This window comes from Microcaecilia unicolor, chromosome 9 (assembly GCF_901765095.1).
Source record: "Microcaecilia unicolor chromosome 9, aMicUni1.1, whole genome shotgun sequence".
Lineage (NCBI taxonomy): Eukaryota > Metazoa > Chordata > Amphibia > Gymnophiona > Siphonopidae > Microcaecilia > Microcaecilia unicolor.
The window spans coordinates 139,993,143-140,015,387 of NC_044039.1; the positions used below are offsets into that span (position 1 = coordinate 139,993,143).

The 22,245-nt window shown below is 46.0% G+C and overlaps 1 protein-coding gene across 1 annotated transcript in view; it reads right to left on the reverse strand.

Annotated features, from left to right (window-relative positions):
- The window catches only part of UBR1 (ubiquitin protein ligase E3 component n-recognin 1), a 718,041-nt gene that overhangs the window by 629,400 nt on the left and 66,396 nt on the right, over nucleotides 1-22,245 (reverse strand). The window contains exon 4 of the mRNA XM_030215524.1: nucleotides 2,675-2,785. Coding sequence (XP_030071384.1) covers nucleotides 2,675-2,785 — 111 coding nt within the window. The remainder of the gene's footprint in view (nucleotides 1-2,674; nucleotides 2,786-22,245) is intronic.

A 22,245-nucleotide genomic window follows, 5' to 3' on the forward strand; every position in this document is an offset into this window, starting at 1 on the left:
CCGCTATAACAGAGCGGAGAGTCTCCATGCGAAAGTGCCGCACTTTCAAGGCCCGATTGACCCCTTTGAGGTCGAGGATAGGCCAGACAGAACCTCCTTTCTTTGGTACCACAAAGTAAATGGAGTAACGCCCCTTGCCAAGCTGACTTTCTGGCACCGGAACGACCGCACCCAGGCGGATCAGATTGTCCAAAGTCTGCTGCACTGCCACAGCTTTGACCGGAGACTTGCAGGGAGAGAGTACAAACCCGTCTCTTAAGGGTCGGCAGAACTCTAGCTTGTAGCCGTCTCTGATGACTTCCAGCACCCAAGCGTCTGAAGTTATTGTGGTCCACTCGCCCAGAAACGAGGACAGCCGTCCTCCAATCTGCACTGGGGCGTGGACCAATACCCCGTCATTGGGTACGAGACCCTGGGGGAGGACCGGAGGGAGCACCTCCGGGACGGCGGTCTCTGCGAAAGGAATGCTGCTTGGGGGAGAAATTCCTCTTAAAGGAAGAGGGGGCAGAAGCACCCGACCTGCCCGGGCGGTACCGACGGGCTTCCTGAAACCGTCCTCTGGAGGTACCGGGACGAGCACTAGCCCGAGCCCTGACCTCCGGTAACTTCTTGCCCTTAGACGTGCCGAGATCAGTCACGATTTTGTCCAGCTCGACCCCAAAGAGCAGCTTGCCTTTAAAAGGCAATCTAGCCAGGCGGGATTTTGAGGCGTGGTCAGCAGACCAATGTTTCAGCCAAAGCCACCGCCGCGCAGAGACAGTCTGAGCCATGCCTTTAGCTGAGGCTCTCAAGACATCATACAGCAAGTCTGCCAAATAGGCTAAGCCCGATTCCAGGGCTGGCCAATCATTCCTCAAGAAATGATCCGAGGGGGAAGCCCGCTGCACCATAGTCAGGCACGCCCTGGCCACATAGGAGCCGCAAACTGAGGCCTGCAAACTTAAAGCAGCCGCCTCAAAGGACGACCTTAAGGCCGCCTCCAATCTCCTGTCTTGGGCGTCCTTTAGGGCCGTGCCACCTTCCACCGGCAATGCCGTTTTCTTAGTCACCGCAGTGATTAAAGAATCCACGGTAGGCCACAGATAGGCCTCACGTTCACTCACAGCCAAAGGATAGAGGCGGGACATAGCCCTAGCCACTTTAAGGCTCGCTTCTGGGACATCCCATTGAGCCGAAATTAAGGTGTGCATGGCATCATGCACGTGGAAGGTTCTAGGCGGGCGCTTAGTCCCCAGCATAATGGCAGAGCCAACAGGGGCTGAGGGAGAGACGTCCTCCGGAGAGGATATCTTCAAAGTGTCCATGGCCTGTAACAACAGGTTGGGCAAATCCTCCGGGCGAAAAAGCCGCGCTGCAGAGGGGTCATCCGCTCCATCCGAGCGGGGATCCGTCTCCTCCAAGGAATCCGCAAAGGACCGTTGGGAGACCTCAGACACGCTGCCCTCATCTACATCGGAGGAGACAAATTCCTCCAAGGCCTGGGAATCAACCCGAGGGCGTTTACCTCTGGGAACCTCAACCTCTTTACCAGAGGAGGGAGCGGGGGCAGCGTTGTGCATGAGGAAGGCCCGATGTAGCAGCAAAACAAACTCGGGGGAGAAACCCCCCAGACTGTGCACCTCCGCAGCCTGGGCAACAGCCCTAGGCGCGCTCTCAACCGGCGCTCGCAATAGCGGGGGAGAGACATGCTGCGCATCCAAAATGGCGTCCGGCGCGAAACTCCGCGAAGGAGCCGCGCGGGAAGAACGGCTCTTAACTTTAGCCGCTTCTGTGCCGTCGCCCAAATTAAGGGCGTTCATGGCATTAATGTCTCCAACCTCAAGGGCGGCCCAAGAAGAAGCCGTCCGAGCCGCGTGGCCGGCCAAGATGGCGGAGGCGAGGAGCGGGGGATGGGCGTTTATGGCGGGAAAAACCGCCACGCCGGAGGAAGGACCGGGACATGCATCGGTCGCAAAACTGTCACCCACCAAGGGCGAATCCGGCTTGAAGACCCCCGCATCCCCTCTAGAAGCGCTCGAGCGACCCGGGGAGCGACCCTTTGCGCCCTCGCCCTCCGACGCCATGAGCCACGAGGAGAAGAATCGGGGAACCCCCGCCCGCTATAAAAAGGTAAAATTACCTGCTGTCCGCTCCGAGTTGTAACGACCTGGTGTCTCAGTGAGTAGCTGCAATAGACGCTTAAATAAACGTCGAAATAAACGCCTTTAAGGCCGTTCAAAATTTTTTTTTTTTTTTTTTTTAACGGAGCCAGCGGGAGGGGGGAGAAAAGGAGGGACCTGGCACCACCAGGTTTGCACTTGCTCAAAAGAGCCCTCAACCCCAGGCACTCAACAAAACCTAAAAATTAGGCTTGGAGGCCTAGCCAGAGCTGCTGCTGTGTGTGACCACCACCTGCTGAGATAGAGAACATACTGAGGAGTTTCCGGCAGCACATGACCACATATAGGGAGGCAAAAGTTTGCTCTCTATCTCCACCTGCTGGTAGATGGACACAACCCACCAGTCTATGGATTGATCAGCTTGATGATATGGAATGAGCACAACAGCATATTATCTATATTGTAAAAATATGCTAACTGCTCACCCATCATAAAGTCAGAGAATCCTTATCAACAAAGATTAGAATGAAGAAATTTTAAAGTTCTAAAATCATTTCTTCATGCTGTGTTCTTACCCCTTTTGCAGCTGTTCCAATGCCAGGCTCATGGATTTTACACAAAGGTCCTGTCTTCCAAGCTTCGGTGTCCCCACAATCACAGAAACCTCCTCCAGTGGAAGTATGCATCTGAAAAGTTACATACAATTGTTATCAATATTCATGAATGCTGTGTATCACTGGTGTTGTAACATAGTAGATGACAACAGAAAAAGACCTGCATGGTCCATCCAGTCTGCCCAACAAGATAAACTCATATGTGTATACCTTACCTTGATTTGTAACTGCCTTTTTCAGGGCACAGACCGTACAAGTCTGCCCAGCATTATTTCCCGCCTCCCATCACCGGCTCTGGCACAGACCGTATAACTCTGCCCTCCACTATCCTCGCCTCCCAACCACCAACCTCTCTTCCCCCACCTGCTCCGCCACCCAATTTTGGCTAAGCTTCTGAGGATCCATTCCTACTGCATAGGATTCCTTTATGCATATCCCACGCATGTTTGAATTCCATTACCGTTTTCATCTCCACCACCTCCCGCGGGAGGGCATTCCAAGCATCCATCACCCTCTCCGTGAAAAAATACTTCCTGACATCTTTTTTGAGTCTGCCACCCTTCAAGGACATGAAATGAGATTGAAGGGGGGCAGACTCAAAAAAGATGTCAGGAAGTATTTTTTCACGGAGAGGGTGGTGGATGCTTGGAATGTCCTCCCGCGGGAGGTGGTGGAGATGAAAACGGTAACGGAATTCAAACATGCGTGGGATATGCATAAAGGAATCCTATGCAGTAGGAATGGATCCTCAGAAGCTTAGTCAAAATTGGGTGGCGGAGCAGGTGGGGGAAGACAGGTTGGTGGTTGGGAGGCGAGGATAGTGGAGGGCAGACTTATATGGTCTGTGCCAGAGCCGGTGATGGGAGGCGGGACTGGTGGTTGGGAGGCAGGAAATACTGCTGGGCAGACTTGTACGGTCTGTGCCCTGAAAAAGGCAGGTACAAATCAAGGTAAGGTATACACATATGAGTTTATCTTGTTGGGCAGACTGGATGGACCATGCAGGTCTTTTTCTGCCGTCATCTACTATGTTACTATGTTACTATGTTGTCTAAAATAATTCTAAAAGTAAAAACTGTATATGTATGCAATAGAGTACTCTTCACTCTAAACTAGAGAGCTGCATGGAAGCAGGGATGGTAGGATTCCCACAGGAATACCCTCCAAGTCTGCAGGGATCCCGCAGGGATGGACCCAGGAACTGCGGGGTTCCTGCGGAAATACATGGCAATCTGAACTTTGCCTCCCCTCCTCCAAGCCACAGGAGGCCCTCCTGGCACATACCTCAAGCCACCTAGGTGGTCTTTCCTGCCCACTACCGCTGATCCTCTTGCTGTCTCCACTTTTTTTAAATAGCTGCCAAGACTTCTGTGGAAGTCTTGTGAGGCCACCGCTGGAAATCTCAGCAGCCATTTTAAAGAAGCAGTGCGGCAACAAGAAGGTCAGCAGCAAACAGGCAGGAAAGACTGTGGATCTTTCCTGTCCCAAAGAAGACACTAGACCACCAGGGTGACTTGAGGTATGTGCCAGGAGGGCACCCAGGGCTGGAGGAGAGGTCTAGAGTCATGTGAGAAAAAAGGAGGAAGGGAACTGTAAAAAAGCAAGGTTAATATCTGTTTCCCCTTTCTTGCACAGTCATCATCGCTGTACACTCAAAACAAAGCAAGCAAACCTATGAGCTGCTGCATCCACATTGTCATTCTTTATTGTTGGTTGCATTTTTATTTAATTTCACTTATCTTTTCAAACATGCTTGCTTGTGCATACGGATGTACACAGTAAAAGTATAGTAGAATAACTTTTCATAGGTATAGTAATTTGTTATGAAACATAATCAGTGTGTCATTTGGAGGAGCTGGTTATAGGGACACCCTAGCACTGTTGTATTTGTGCAAAGATCTTTTTTTTCTCCTTGTAGAGCCACTAAAACAGACATAATGTTACAAGAATCAGGTGCTCAACATTCAGAGTTTCTATCTAAGAGCATATACAACTGTAACATAGTACCAATGAACTGCAATTATAGCTTGTAATGTTGGAGTTTAGTCCAATTAACAGCTAATTATTATATGAAATTGCACACACAACTGACCTTATTCTATAATAGCATGTTCAAGTTTGGGCGCTAAGCATCACTTTGTGCATGCTTTTTTTTTTATATATATAGAATCCAGGAGTTAAAGCATTGCTATTTCCAATCTGTGCCATGAAGTACTTTCATTCAGTAAGTACATCCATTCAGTAAGGTCAACTTCTTTAATCCATGTGGCTAGCACATTATACAACATCCTTTCTTTGTTTTTTCAGACCAGTCCAGATATCTGGGTTTACACTCTCCTACCAGTAGATGGAGACTGAGAACCACTGGTTTGATGACATCACTCTGTATAAGGACCTGCACAGCAGACTTGCTAACTCTGCAGTTTTCACTCAGAATTGGGCTGCTCTTAAACTCGCTGCAGGCAGATTTCTTTTGGCCATGGGTTGATTTTCTTGGGTGTTGTTTGCCTCTCTATTCCCTCCCTCCCTCCCCCCCGTGTTGCTTTTTTTGAGGGAACACGCTCCACACACACACACTTCTCAGGTAGCTGTTTTGGGTCAGGCTATTTTTGGCATACTTTTGGCCATGAATTGGGCTGGGGAATTTTCAGACATCTGGCAACTCTGCTGCCTAGTCCATAGCCAGTCACTATTTTTCAGTCTTCAGCAGATGGTAGGTGAGGTAGGACTATGCAGTCTGGATCTGGTCTGAGGTACGTTTGGATTAGAATTCGGTTTGGGTTTCCCTCTGAGAAATGGTAGCCCTTGTTGGCTTCTTTGCTTACAAAAAAAAAAAAAGAGGGCTAAGTGGCTGATTTGGCTAGTCCAAAAGGTCTGGGGTGCAAAACCCAGTGGGGCCTGGTTCTTCCCAGTAAGGGTTAGGAGAATTTGACTGTGGTATCTTCTGTCCTTTTGTCTAATTTTGAGAGGGGGCCAGAGGTAAGACCTTTTGGCAGTGTTCTTTAAATAAAGCTGGTTTTAAAAATGATTATATGTTGGAAAACTTTCAGTTTGTGTCTATGACTAGAAGTGGAAGAACTATGAATAATTCACCTTTTACCTTTCCCTCTGTTAAAGGTTGTAAGAGATAGTGCTGGGCAGACTTATATGGTCTGTGCCAGAGCCAGTGGTGGGAGGCAGGACTGGTGGTTGGGAGGCAGGGATAGTGCTGGGCAGACTTATGCGGTCTGTGCTCTGAAGAGGACAGGTACAAATCAGGGTATACACAAAAAGTAGCACATATGAGTTTATCTTGTTGGGCAGACTGGATGGACCGTGCAGGTCTTTTTCTGCCGTCATCTACTATGTTACTATTTATCTACTTATTTATGACATTTATATCCCACATTAAACATTAATTAGGTTGAAACCTGGGAGCATTTAAAATCTTGTTTTTTTCCTGTGCCTACATCAAAAGAAAAAGATGGCATGTGGGAACTTGCTCCTTTTTTTTGTGGATTGCAGTGATATATTATAAAAATGCACTTGCCTTGGGAAGTGATGTCACGGTGTGAAACGGATGCCTGAGTCTATAGCTCCCTCACTATCCTACCCTGTTAAGCAAATTCCGCCGCCATCCAGCCTCTAACGGGTCTCAATTCTATTTGTTACTACATCGGAAGGGTGATTCCTTAAAATGAGTAAGTCTCAGTTGTCCCATCACAAGGAGGGCGAGCGTCAATCGAGTCGCCAGTCTGTCCCCCCTTGCCGATCAGACTCTGGCTCAGCTTCGTCTCACAACGAGCCGCCCCTGATTTCAGCTAAAAAGGGTCCCGTGAAAGACTTGGCTAAATGTTTAGAGGAAATTCGGGCTAAGACAAAATCCTCCAAGGAGGAAATCTTAGAGCACGTGGACGCTATCAGTGTTGATCTGCGGGAACCTGGGAGCCGGGTTGACGAGTTGGAGGACTGTGTGGAAGAACAGGCTGAGCACGCAGCAGCTGCGGATTCTGGTGTCTCTCAGTTGCTTGCTCAAAATGAAGTATTACAATTTAAGGTGAATGATCTTGAAAACCGGGGGCGTCGGAATAACCTCTGGTTTTGAGGTGTCCCTGAGAACGGGGATGCAGAGGATGTCCCTGCCATTGTAAGCCTGCTTTGTACAAAACTTTTGGATACTGAATTGGATTCAGATCATTGTGAAATTGAAAGAGCCCATAGAGCCCTGGGGAAAACTCTGGAGAACCGAACTAGAGACATTATAGCAAGGTTTGCATCATTTGCATTTAAGGATCGCTTACTGCAGCGGGCGCACCAATTATCACCGGTGAATTACAACGAGGCGATGGTTTCAGTTTATCAGGACCTCTCTCTTTTCACTTTGTCCCAGCAGCGGGCTATGAAGCCGGCTCTGGAGCTGCTGGCCAAGGAGAAGATTCCTTATCGCTGGGCGTTCCCGTTTGCCCTGTGCTTTACTGTGGCTGGGAAATTACACAGGGTCCGCCATATAACAGAGGCCTGGAAGATACTACATACTGCTGGACTATCGCCTACTATGGCACCTCCGGTGGAAATTGCACCTTCAACTAGAGAGGCTCCAAAAATGGAAGAAGGTCTCCCACAAGGCTAAGGAACACTCAGCACCTGTTTGAATATGATGTCTAACTTGACTGTTGCTTGTTTGCTGACTTTCTTGCAAATTGTTTTGTTTTTGACTATAGTTCAAAGGGTGATATGGGGATGTATGAATGTTGCTTGGGTTAGGTGGAATGGTGAGATGTGTATGGGTTAATTAGGGATGGGTAGGTTTGGTCTGAGGGGGGTGGGGTGGGGAGTTGTATCGGGGGTTCATTGTGCATTGTGGGTCATTTCTTCTAATTTCCCATTCAGTTCCTCTGGGGTTGTGTGTTTGATGGGTCAACGGATGCGAAGTTGCTCGAGAGTGGGGGGGCGGGGTGGGGGGGTTCCATTTTGGCTGGGGGAGGGGGGCCTTTGCTGCTCTGTCTTGTCAATGTTGGGTTCCCTTGTCTCTGATGGTTTATTGTCTCAGTACATAACCCCTTTTTGTGATGAGTACTGACCTAAAGTTTTTGACCTACAATGTTAAAGGCCTTAATTCACCTCAAAAACGCAGTAAACTCTTTAAGGAACTAATGCAGTATAAACCACATGTGGCGTTCCTTCAGGAGACATCTTAAAAGGGAACATGAAAAATTTTTGTCTCACCCTCAGTGCCCCCATGTCTTTTGTGCTTCTGCTATAGATGCTTCTCAAAAACACAGCAGCTAGGCTTATATTTGGAAAAACGCGTTTTGAGAGCGCCAAACCACTCCGAGGAAATCGGAGAAAATTTTTCTTCACCCAACGCATAATTAAACTCTGGAATTCGTTGCCGGAGAATGTGGTGAAGGTGGTTAGCTTAGCAGAGTTTAAAAAGGAGTTAGACGGTTTCCTATAGGACAAGTCCATAAACCACTAGTAAATGGACTTGGGAAAAATCCACAATTCCAGGAATAACATGTATAGAATGTTTGTACGTTTGGGAAGCTCGCCAGGTGCCCTTGGCCTGGATTGGACGCTGTCGTGGACAGGATGCTGGGCTCGATGGACCTTTGGTCTTTTCCCAGTGTGGTATTTCTTATGTACTTATGCACTGGCTTCCAATTAAGGAACGTATCACTTTCAAAATCTGCACGACAGCTCACAAAATCATCTATGGCGAAGCACCGGGGTACATGACAGACCTCATCGACCTGCCAACCAGAAACACCATAAAATCAGCACGATCATACCTAAACCTCCACTACCCAAGCATCAAAGGACTCAAATACAAATCCACTTATGCATTTAGCTTTTCCTACTGAAGCACACAACTATGGAACGCACTACCGGTCAATCACCTAAATTTCCAGAAACTACTAAAGACAGACCTGTTCAGAAAAGCATACCCCACCGACCCAACATAAATTACCTGGATACCTGCGACACAACGTAACCAAAGACCGTAATGGACATACCCCAACTTTTCTTTTCCCTCTCTATTTCCCCCAATTGTATTTACCATACATGCAACCCATTCTACCACAATTTCACCTTGTATTGTTCAAGCCTGTATTTGTTCATACCGGAATCGGCTAATGCCGTTTACGGTACTATGTAAGCCACATTGAGCCTGCAAAAAGTTGGGAAAATGTGGGATACAAATGTAACAAATAATAATAATAATAATAATAATAAAAGGGGGGGTTGCAATTTTGCTCCATTCTTCACTGCAGATAAAGGTGGAGAAGGTTAAGCATGATCAGGAAGGAAGGTTTTTACTTTTAAGTGTGGGGTTAGACAATTGTACTTTTACATTAGCATCGGTATATGCCCCTAATGAATCCCAGGAGGTGTTTTTTTTTACAGGCTTGGTAGACACTTTTCTATATGTCCCTCTGGTAAAACAATAGTTGGTGGGGATTTCAATGCTATTTTTCATCTTACATTGGATAGGTCTGGCTCAACAACAAACACAGATTCTCAGATATCTGATGAATTGGTCAGGTTTGCTAGGGATTTGGGCATTTGTGACTTGTGGCGTGTGAGGCACCAGTCTGCCCTGGACTACTCCTTTTACTCTCACGATACCTATTCCCGAATAGATTATTTACTGGTTGATATAGCCTTAGCACATGTGGGTGGTGATTCAGGTATTGGAGTTATTATCATTTCAGACCATGCACCCGCCTGGGTCAAGCTTCCTTCTCTTTGTGAGGAAGACAGAAACACGAGATGGTCATTGAATAGTAGCTTCTTGTGACAGGAGGAGATACAAGCGGGTTATAGATCTCTTTTGTAGGAATATTAAGAAATTAACTTGCACTCTGGACCTTCTTTAGGTGTGGTTTGGGATGCCCTTAAAGCAGTGTCTAGGGGCTTCTTTTTGAAAAAAGCTAGTGCACAGGCTCGGTCTCAGAGAGCTGAGGTGGCTAAATGTCTTTCTCAACTAAGTCACTTGAAAGAAAGCCATAAGTTCTCTCGCTCAATGTCTACCCTGCATGAAATTCAAGCACTTCGTCTGTGGTTAGATCAGATTTATTTGGATCAGCTAAAGTTTCTTGAGGGTCAGCAACAACAAACTCATTATATGAACAGTAAAAAGCCAAGTTGCTCCCTAGGGCTTAAATTACGACATCAGTTGACCGAGCGCACTATTCTTCGGATTGGAGATGGTAGGGGCAATTTCCATACTAAATCCTCTCACATTCGACAGCGATTTCAAACTTTCTATCAATCATTATATAATTTTGACTCTTCCATGCAGCAGGATGCTATTATGGATTTTTTTTGTCTGCCCACACGCTTGCTTCTCTGTCGGATGAGCAACAAACCGCCTTAGAGAGACCTGTTTCTATTGATGAAGTCCGGAACGTTATTAAAGAGCTCCCTGCTGGAAAATCTCCGGGTTTAGACGGTCTGCCTAATGAATTTTATAAGACATTTCGAGGTGAATTGGTGCCCAATCTGAGCTTCTCAACGAGGTTTGTGAGGGAGTTGCTTTTCCTCCTTCTATGATGGAAGCTTGGATTGCAGTTATTCCGAAACCTGGCAAGGACAAAACTGATTGTGCTTCTTACCTCCTTATCTCTGTACTTAATTCTGATGTTAAAATTATGGCCAAAGTACTTGCCAACCAGCTTGCTAAAGTTTTGCCTGGGTTTTATTCCTCACAGACAGGCTATGGATAACGTTCAACGTATGGTTAATTTGATGCATATAACTCAGCAGGAAAAACTTCAAGTCTGTCTTCTTGGTCTAGATGCTGAGAAGGCATTTGACCACGTTCATTGGCCTTTTATGCACCAGGTTTTGGAAAAATTTGGTTTTGGCCCGGGCTTTAGAAGTTGGATACAAGCTCTATATACCTCTCCACTTGCATGTGTTTCAATAAACGGGGGTAATTCATCTATGTTTCCACTATTTCGAGGTACCCGACAGGGGTGTCCCTTATCTCCGATGTTATTTGCTCTGGTTATGGAACCTCTTGCAGTGGCCTTGTGTGCTGACCCGAATATCTCGGGTATTACAGTTAACAGGCTGGAATACAAAATAGCTTTGTTTGCTGACGATGTCCTTCTCTCACTGACTAAACCGCTAACCTCCTTACCCAATCTTATAAAGCTGTAAGCAACATATTCTTCTGTGTCAGGTTTTAAGCTTAACATGACTAAATACGAGGCCATGGCAGTTGGGATTTCTCCCCAGTTGTTGAGCTCTTTGCAGCATTCCTTTTCCATTAGGTGGAAGAATAGAGGCATTAAATACTTGGGGGTTTTACCTACTCCTTTGATATCTGATTTACTTGCCGCTAACTATCCTCCTCTTTTGAGGGAGTTATATAAGGATATGGAGCGGTGGATGACCTCTGAGTTGTCTTGGTTCTGTCAGATTGCTAAACTGAAAATGAATACAGTACCTCGTCTGATGTATCTCTTTCACGTTCTCCCCCTACGGGTTTCTAGAAATTTTTTAATCGGGCCTGCAGGATCGTTTGATTCGCTTCATATGGTGTAATATACGCCCACGATTGCCACATTCCCTACTTTATCGGGATCTGAAAATGGGCAGTTTGGGAGTTCCTAATGTTTTCTGGTACTATAAGGCCACTCAAGCCTGTGCTGCCTTCGAGTGGTTTCAGGTCAACCACAAAAGCTTTGGATACATTTGGAACAAACTTCGGTGGGGGTATGTCCACTTCGTTTTTTGATGTGGCTTCCACGTAGCTATCGCATGTCGCAAGTGGATGTATGTCCCTCGGTCCATACTACTTTTTACTACTGGGATAGTTTGTTTTCCAAGCCTGACCTCATCTTCTCTAAATTGTCACCCATAACACACAATCCACTTTTCCCCCCTGGGCTTCTGCCCGGCCCGTTTGCCCGATGGGCGTCCCTGGGCCTTGCAACTTGGGTCAATTCTTTGATGAGGAGGTTTTGATTGCCTTTGAGACCCTGTCGGAGGATTACCCTATTCTTCCTCATGAGTTTTTTGCATATACTCAAGTGAAACATTTTCTTTCCTCTGCTGTGATTAAGGCCAAGGTACTTCGGGAGGACTCTTTTCTCGAAGATCTTTGTGAAGACTCTAAGAGCACAAGAGGTCTTATAACCTGTCTTTACAGATATCAACGAAAGCAAATGCACCCTGCTCTGGAACATCGTAAGCGTTGGCATCGGGAGCTGGGGGTGGCTTTGGAGGATGATGATTGGATGTTATTAGAAAATGCCTTAATGAAGGTATCTAACTCACTTCCCTTTAAAGAGAATGCTATTAAGGTACTGTTTTGATGGTATCTGACTCCTGTGAGGCTTCACCACATGTTTTACACTGTTTCTCTTTTGTGTTGGCGGGGGTGTGGGCAGAGGGGCACCACAGAGCATATTTGGTTGTCGTGTTAAGATTAGGGCTTATTGGAAGGCTATTCAGTATAGGCTTCAGCACTGGTTCGCGAGGCCAATTAAATGGTCTCCTGAATATTTCTTGTTAGAAGGTTGCTAGGCTGTATAGAGAGGGGAGTGACCAGCAGAAGAAAAGAGGTTTTAATGCCCCTGTATAAGTCGTTGGTGAGGCCCCACCTGGAGTATTGTGTTCAGTTCTGGAGGCCCTATCTTGCTAAGGATGTAAAAAGAATTGAAGCGGTGCAAAGAAAAGCTAAGAGAATGGTATGGGATTTGTGTTACAAGACGTATGAGAAGAGACTTGCGGACCTGAACATGTATACACTGGAGAAAAGGAGAAACAGGGGTGATATGATAGTCGTTCAAATATCTGAAAGGTATTAATCCGCAAACAAACCTTTTCCGGAGATGGGAAGGCGGTAGAACTAGAGGGCATGATATGAGATTGAAGGGGGGCAGACTCAAGAAAAATGTCAGGAAGTATTTTTTCACGGAGAGTGGTGGATACTTGGAAAGCTCTCCCAAGGGAGGTGGTGGAGAGGAAAACGGTAACGGAATTCAAACATGCATGGGACAAACATAAAGGAATCCTGTTCCAAGGGAATGGATCCTCAGAAGCTTAGCCGAGATTGGGTGGCAGAGCCGGGGGTAGGAGGCGGGGCTAGTTGGGAGGCGGGGATAGTGCTGGGCAGACTTATACAGTCTGTGCCCTGAAAATGACAGATACAAATCAAGGTAAGGTACACACAAAAAGTAGCACATATGAGTTTATCTTCTTGGGCAGACTGGATGGACCGTGCAGGTCTTTTTCTGCCGTCATTCACTATATTACTATGTAAATTCCCTGGCCTTACTCACTCTCAGGCGTTGTTGGCTAAACATGCCATGTCTGCGGCCAGAGTGACTTTGGCTGCTCAATGGAAGTCTCCTAGTGTCCCATCCTTGGTTAAATGGTTGACTAAGGAGCTCATTTTGAAAGCACTTAGCCTTCCAAAGTTCCATAGGTTTCTATGGAACTTTGGAAGGCTAAGTGCTTTGAAAATATGCCTCTAAACTATGGTACATTTGTGAAATGGAAAGACTAGGGGCTCTAAGAAGTCGAAACATACCTAAATGGGAAGCTATTTGGGAGCCTTTCTTGTGTCATTATTATAGTTGAGATGGGGTGGCTCTCGCCTTCCCTTCCTCCTCCCCCCTTCCCTTTTTTTTTTTTTTCTTTCTCTCTTTCTCCCTTCTTTCGGGCTTTGGTTGGGGTGGTAGAATGATCACTTTTTGGGTGTTTCATACTTGGAAAATTATATACAAACTGGAAGTGTTCCAATTTGGTGATTTTCATTGACAGCTCTGTCTGATCTTGTTTTTATAACTAGTTCTCTTGAGATGTAAGTTGTTTTGCTTTAATAGCAGAGTATGTCTTTCTGAATGTACACTTTGTCTATCAACTGCTCTCACTACTCAATAAAGTCTTCCAAAAATTGTTAAAAAATGCACTTGCCTTTTTTAAAAATGGCCAGTTGGGTATAAATGCTAATCTCAACTCTGTTAAATATTTCAGACATATCCATCTACTTGCTCCCATGATATAACTGTTGACCAGGAGCACACGGTTCGGAATGGAGTATCCTTGAAGGATACTATTTAAACAGAACATTTAGGTAATTCCAGTAGAGAGGTTTCAACAATGCTGAAAGTAAGCCAGGTGTGCTTAATGAGAGAGCAGGATAAAGGATGCACATTATCCCCTTCAACTTCTAAGCAGCTTGTAGATCCAAGGAAAAAAACAATCTGAAGTGCCTGTATACCAATGCTAGAAGCCTAAAACATAAGATGGAAGAGTCAGAGTATATAGCACTAAATAATGAGGTAGATATAATAGGCATCTCAGAGACTTGGTGGAAAGAGGACAATCAATGCGACACTGGGTACAAACTGTATCACAATGATTGGAAGGTAACCAATGCCACGTCAGCTTAGAGAAGAAAACAAAGGAGATAAGTGCTGTAAATCTGCAGCTAAGGGAGAACTGCCCCAGAGCCAAACAGGCTCAAAGAGACAATATGAAATGCATGGAAGTTGCAGTGCAGCTTCCCGCAACTGAAAATATATCTCACTAGCATGTCCCAATCTCTTTTCATGAGGCATACACATTAAAAAAATATATTCCCCCAAAATACGGCTGAGTGACGAGGGTCAAAAGATGGCCCTACCCTTCTGTCCTGGAAGGTCTAAGGAGAAGCCCATCTCCCCTGTTGACAACCAGAAACTGGCAGACCCTGCAAAGGGCTCCAAACCGAAGAAGGCCCAAGTATACACAGGGGACCAGCATCTACTGACAGAGAAAGCCTCAACTCAAGAGGAGACCACACTACATCTTTGAACACAGAAAAGTGAAATCAATTCAACAAGAAAAACCCCCTCAACACCCATCAGCCAAGAAAATTGCTGGAAATGTACATTAATACACGGTAACAATGAATGAGCTGAAGCTCCATATGTTAGTGCTGCTTATTTTTTTTACCTCCAAAAAATGAAAGACCAGGCCACGACTCTCCAGTCGCATTCAGAAGCTGCCAAGAATCTGGCCACGGACGGGAAAGTGACGTCACCGGGGAGCGATGGATGCATACTAGACGAGCTCCGCGGAGCCACGTTAACTATCGGTGATTGTACCCCTGAGAATTGGCGGACGCAACTTCCTAACCACACCTGCACTTACCCCAAAGTGATGGCAGCGAAGAAAAAGCTCGCGAAGTTTAAATATGCAGCGAGCGGGGAGGAAACTGCCAGCACCGCGAGTCCTAGTAAGGCCGCGCGAGGGGCCAAGACGGCGCCGGATGAGTCCGAATCTGAGTATGATCCGGAGGAACTGAGTGCGGCGGAAGAAGAAATGGGGAAGAATAGGATCGCTTGCTGGTTTCGAGAACTAAAGGAGGAAATGATCACAACGAGGAAAAGTATACAGGCATCAGTTTCTGAGCTTCGGAAAGAGGTACAAGAAATCAGAAACCGGGTGCTGGAAGCTGAGGAGAGATTGGACTCTTTGGAAGGATAATTGCAGGAAATGGCGACTCACAGTGCGAATGAAATGAAAGCAAGGATGGAGGTTGAACAGCAGCTTGAAGACCTTGAAAATAGGTCGAGGTGCTGCAATCTGCGCATTAAAGGTGTACCTGAAGGAGATTTGTATAAAGATGTCAAGGCTACAGTGAGTGCCATCTGCACATATATTTTGCAGCATGGCCAGGAGGCCTCTGAGCAGCCTGAAAAGGTTACTATTCTAATTGACAGGGCACACAGGAGCCTGGGTTTGCAAAGAGGGGAGGCTCCAAGAGATATAATTGTCTGCTTCCATGACTATCAGGTGAAGGAATCCATATGGCGAAAGGCTCGAGCGCTGGGGGAGATACAGTGGAACAACGCTCAGGTGTTGGTGTTCCAGGACCTTGCGAGGCGAACCTTGCAAAAGAGACGGGAATATAAAGAAGCAACGTCCTATTTGCAGAAACATGGACTAAGATACAGATGGTTGTTTCCGACTGGATTGCTTGTCACAGAGGGAGCCAAATCGCAAAGACTGAATCAGCCAGAGGAAGCATGGACAGTGCTGGAGGCGCTCGGATGTTCAGATCTGCCAGAAGGAGCGCGGGCAAATGCCCTTAATAAATCTAAAGGAGCTGTAAAGCAGAAACGGCCTGAACGGTCCAAAGTCACCGGAGAGAGGAGATCCGTGCGAGAAGGAGCGAACAAGACCAAGGACATTATTTGGACTTGTTTACAGTACTGAGTGTAACAGAAGAAAGATGACTGATGGGGTGGGAATGAAAAAGTTGTGGAGAGAGTATGATATGAGAAAGTGCATGAAGTAGTAAAAGGGGGTACTTAGAGGGGGAGCAGGAGTCTCCTACGGTACAACACTTCCGGAGGGAATATTCTGGAACAGCAGACGCGTAGCCAGACTGTGGGAGAGGGGGGGAGGGGAGGGCGGGCGGGCGGGATACTCAAAAAGGCATGAAAGTGGGATCCTGGAATGTGAATGGATTAAATAATCCAGGTAAACGAAGTATTAATTATAAAGAACTATGGTGGCTGCATTGGGATGTAATAATGCTTCAGGAGACCCATATACAAAAGAAAAATGCACAACTTCTCCAATATAAACAATTAGGGGATTGTTTTGAGTTGTCAGACCCGGGGGGGGGGGGGGGGGAGGATTGGCCATCTATATAAAAGAAGGGGTGCGTTTTGTGAAAGAGGAAGTATTTATGGAAAGTCAGGGAAGATGTATTGCGGTGAAAGAAGGATTCAAAATAGTCCAGTCACATTTATAAATGTTTATGGGCCAAATGAGGAGCAAGGGGCATTTTATGATACATTACGGAAAGATTTAATAAGGTTTGTACATGGAAGGATCATAATGGGGGGAGATTTTAATTTGGTAACGGTAGATATTGATCACTCTAAAGGAGTATCGGGGGGGAAAGGGGCTGATAGGGATAAATTGCTGAAGTTGTATAAAGATCTAGATTTAATAGATGCATGGAGGTTGCAGCACCCAGGCCAGAAGAAATATTCCTTCTTCTCTCATGCCCAGCAAGTATACACGAGGTTAGATGCAGTGTGGTGTTCAAGACAAATATGGGGTGAGGTAGTAGACTCTGACATAGGAAGCATACACGCATCAGACCACGCGCCAGTTTGGATCGAATTAAGAGGTATAGTGGGAGAACACAATTTAACTTTCTGGAGACTGAATGAGTCCTTGTTAGGTGATCAGGAAGAGTGTAATGCTCTAAGAGGGGTAAACATTAGAGATTATCTGCTCTATAATGATCAAGACAAGGTTTCAGAGGGGGTGGTGTGGGACGCGCTTAAAGCGGTGCTGTTACTTGATTAAAAGAGGGGCATATAAAAAAAAGATACGGCAGCAGGAAGAATTAACTATTAGACAGCGATTAGCTCAGCATCAGAGGGGGGGGGGGGGGAGCCAGACACTAACACCGGAGCTCCAGAGGTGCAGAACTCAGCTACAGCAATTGCAGATCAGGCAGATGGAGTACCGTAGACAACTGATGAAGCAGAAGTTTTTTTGAACACAGTAATAAGGCAAGTAGAATGCTGGCTAGGAGTTTGCGTAAGAGACAAGTTAAGGGTACTGTTGCCAAAATCAGGGGAGAGGGGGAGCAGGAGTCTCCTAGGTACAAATCAAAGTAGGGTATACACAAAAAGTAGCACACACATCTTCCGGTGGAGCTGCCGGTCAAGATGGCCGCCGCACAGTAAGCTCCTGCGGGCGAAAATCGGGGATCCCACCAGAACGCGTGTTTTCGCCCCCAAAATACAGCGAATTTGTTGTCCCTTGTCTTGGAAGGACTCCCAATCCCGAACGAGCACCGCGAATCCCGATCCGTGCAGACGGCACGGTGTAATTCAACGAATTCGCGCGCAGCCACACCCGTGCAGAACTACGACCAGCAAGAGCCGAAGAGCGCCCTAAGAAGGAGACCAGCCACAGGCCCGTAGTTGGCGAGGGACAGGAACACAGGTTGAAAATCAAATTGGTGAGACCTAGAGCGGGTGACCTGAACAGACGATCCGGGCAGACGGAGGGTGTGGCGGAAGGAGGGAGAGAGAACGGGACACAAAGAGCAGGGAGCAATGCAGCACACAAGTATAGCCTGAGAGTGGACAAGACTTTAATCACCGCATTTATTAAGGCCATCAGTCACTTCACAAAAGAAGATGAACTCTTTAGTGCGGAGTGAAGCAATATGAGTCTGTGGAGGGGCCTAAAAAAAAATGCAGAGCCTTTGAAACATGCGGAAGGAGGTCTGAGCTTTGGCAGTCCCTCAGAAGCAGATCTAAACAGCATTTAAACAGTACTCAACGCAATCTACAGACAAACACTGTCCAATCCACCGAAGCAGATCGATCACAGTAGGGGCAGAGACCAATACTTGTTATCAGCAGACAAAATTATACTCGCCCCCAGAACTTTTGTATGGCGACCAGAAGCTCCAAGAAAGAGCTGGATAAGAATAAGAGCGGGGGATTAAAAATGGCGGGGAAAAATTCTCCACCATCATCATCGGTGAGCTCTGTCTGGGCCTCAGAAATTGTGGCAGAGGTAAAAATGGCGGTGGAGGACACCATGAGCCACAAGCTCCAGCAAATTATTGATAAGCTTGATGGCATGGATCAAAAATTTACCACTTTTACTAATGAGCTCCAGGAGGTCCAGCAGCGACTGGGGGACGTGGAAAACTCCTCACAAGAGGCCTCAAAATCCATAGAGCATCTCCAGAAAACGGTTTCAACTTTAGAAGATAAAGTGGATGATTTGGAGAATCGTTCACGCAGAAATAATCTTCGGCTGGTAGGAATACCGGAATCAATACAGGAAGCAGAACTGAGAGGCGTTTTGAAGCCCTGGCTTGCTAAGATCTTACCCAATCAGAATACGACGGGGCCGCTGAAGATAGAAAGAGCACATCGCCTAGGCCCAAGAAAGAAGACTAACACCCGCCCTAGAGTGGTTATTTTGCGACTGCTCAACTACCAACACAAGATGGATGTGTTAACGGCTCTTCGGAAGGGGGAAACGCTGGAGATGGATGGACACAAGATACTGTGTTTTCAAGACTATTCTACTAAAGTCTCCCTCCAACGTAAACAATTTTCGCAAGTATGTGGGCGACTACACAAAATGCAGATAAGATTCAGTTTACTGTACCCGGCTAAACTCAGAATCCAGCATAATGGAACAGTAAGATTTTGTGACACTGTATAAGCCGCTCAAGCACTGGTGGGTCGATTAGAGGAGGACAGGCCGCGAGCATCAAGAAATACATGAACAATCCCCTGGAAGGACAACTGTGAGATTGATGCCATTGATGGAGGTGGAGCGGAAGAAGCCAAAAGGCTTGTAAATATAAGTGGTTGAGTTTAACAGTTTTGAAATTGTTACTGCTGTTTAAGGTGGCTGTATGGTTGAAGGGGTGGGAGAAGAGTGAATCAAATAGTGTCAATGTGGGTGGGATCCCGGATCGGAGTCACGGAAGTAGTGCACCCTAGGTGCCGCTAAGAGATGGGGAGGAGGAGTAGACAGGGGATGGGTGGGGGAGGGAAAGGGGGGAAGGGGGTACATGGGAGAGCAGGTATGTCATGGAGAAGGGGAGCAAAGACAACATATTAGAAACAACACGAGGAGTGTATTTCTGTAGAATTGGGTTCAACTATGGGTGGTGGGGGTATAGGCTGGGATGCCCCCCATACCCACTCAGTGAAGGCATCAAGGTCACATTTCTTGTGGTACCTGACAATACATAATGACCCTTAAAGTGGTAACATGGAATGTGGGGGGCATTTCTTCGCCGATTAAATGGCAGAAAATACTTCAAGCACTTCATAAACAACAGACATCAATTGCATTACTTCAAGAAACGCATCTAACCGCCAAAAAGCATGAGAAACTATGTCGATGGTGGGTGGGTTCATATTATGAATCGCCAGCGCAGGCGAAAAAAGCAGGGGTTATAATTTTAATTAAGAAAGGGTTTCAAGTCATCACACATAAGACTATTGCGGATAAGGAGGGAAGATATGTATTGGCACATTTAACAATAGAGCGCCAACCAGTAGTTATATGTAATGTGTATGCTCCCAATACGTATAATAAGGCATTTTACAAAAAACTGTTTTATCATTTAACAAGCTTTGAAGGAACTCCCCTGCTGATAGGAGGGGATTTCAATGAAGTTGGAGACCCTAAACTGGACAGATCTCAGGGGGGCAAAAAAGGATCGGGGGCGGAATCCAGAGGAATAGGTATGTTGAGTGAAGTTTTGGACCTGGTAGACGTGTGGTGCACTTTGCATCCATTAGAGCGTGATTACACATTTGTCTCGTGCACATGCCACCATGTCGCGGATTGATTACATTTTTATTTCTCGTTTATTATTTACAAAAATTAGTGCAGCAGAAATAGGTCCCATTAAAATCTCAGATCATGCAATGGTGATGGCTTCATGGGAACCTTCAGAGGATAGCCCGGGTCAGTTCCAATGGAAATTTCCTACTCGGCTTTATAAAGATCAGGAATTCCGGGAGTACATACTAAATAAATATAAGCAGTTTCAAGATACAAACCAGGCGCACATGGCAACTCCAATACTCTATTGAGATACGTAAGGCTGTACTTCGGGGTGAGATTATTGCTTACACAAGTCACCAGAAAAAGACGCGGGAGAGGGACATGCTCAGATTAGAAAAGGAAATAACACGGACACGGCGTGAGTACGGGCGCCAACATAACGTTAAATTAAAAGCCAAGCTTCTAGAACTGCAGGAAACCCTAAATGAGAGACTTCACCATAAGGCCCAACGGAATTATGCGTACTATAGATATCAATTGTACAGACACGCCAATAAAAGCGGAAGGATGATGGCTAGGTTGGCAAATCCTAGGCAGGGCAATTATAAAATAAACACCCTGTATTCTTTAAATGGAACCTTAGAAAATAAAGATGTTCCTATTAATAGAATCATGCAAGAATATTATCAGAAGTTATATGCTATCCCAGATCCACCCCCGATGGATGTATTTGGCTGGGCAAGAGCTTCCGCACATAGACACTAAAAGCCTAAACATGCTAAATGCTCCCATAACGGTAGATGAGGTATCATGGGCTATACAGCAAGGACCATTGGGGAAGGCCCCGGGCCCAGATGGTTATAGAGACGAATTTTACAAAATACTGAGGGATGAAGTAGTGGTACCCCTGACTTCAATGTTCAGTGTCATAGTGCAGGAAAAGCAAATGCCCATTTCTTTACGAACAGCGCAGATTATAGTGCTCCCCAAACCAGGGCGGGATGCACAGAAACCTGAATCTTATAGGCCAATATCGTTACTTAATTTTGAAGCCAAGCTGTTTGCTAAAGTACCGGCAAACCGTTTGTCTCGAATATTGCCAGATGTTATCGAAGATTCACAGGTGGGATTTGTGCAGGGCAGGACTATTACTAAAAATATGAGGATGATATTGGTAACTTTGGAGGCGGTGTCCACGCAGGCCATGCCATCGGTGTTAGTCAGCTTTGATGCTGAAAAGGCGTTTGATAGGGTGGTTTGGGATTTTTTATTTGGCGTTCTAGATGCGTATGGTATACGAGGGTTTTTTCAGGAGGCGATCCGTGCATTATACTATCTTCCACAAGCACAGGTATGGGTAAATGGTATATTGTCACTTCCCTTTCCTATACATAGGGGAACTAGGCAGGGATGCCCCCTATTGCCTTTATTGTTTGTATTAACACTAGACCCACTGATTAGAAACATACAACAGACGCCCGATGTACAAGGAGTCAGGATTGGAACAGAAATGTTTAAAATAGCAGCGTTTGCTGACGATTTGTTGGCACATGTAACCCATCCTGAAACATCACTGACAGCTCTCTTAGAATGCATGACAGTTTGGTGACTTCTCTGGCTTTAAGCTAAATTTGGAGAAGTCTTTGCAGAGGGAGGGAGACCAAGTTGGAGTTTGGCGGGAACAGCTTCCGTTGAAATGGGCAGAGGAATCTTTCAAATATCTAGGAATAAGGCTTGCTATGGACACCACCACACTTTATAAAATCAATATAGAAAAGTTGTTACAGGACACCAAATGCTCTCTTGAGAGATGGAGCCATTTACCCATATCGCTAATAGGCAGAATCAACTTATTGAAAATGATCATATTCCCGAGATGGCTCTATATTTTACAGGTGTTGCCAATACATATTCTTGGAAAAGATTTACGTAAACTGAACAGGATGGGTCGGAAATTTCTATGGGGGGGAGGAAGTCAAAATTACGATTTGAATATCTGTATGATGGATGGGCACAGGGAGGGTTGGGACTCCCTTGTATAAAACGATATAACCAGGCATGCCTTCTGAGACATCTTAGGGATTGGCTGCTCAATACACATCAACATATGCCGCTTAGCTGGGAAAGTACATTATTTAGACCATGGCATTTGAACTTTCTCCTGCAGGCCAAAACAAAAAACTTGCCATTGGTCTGTAGGAAATGTATACTGCTACAGCCACTGCGACGCATTTGGCAATTCC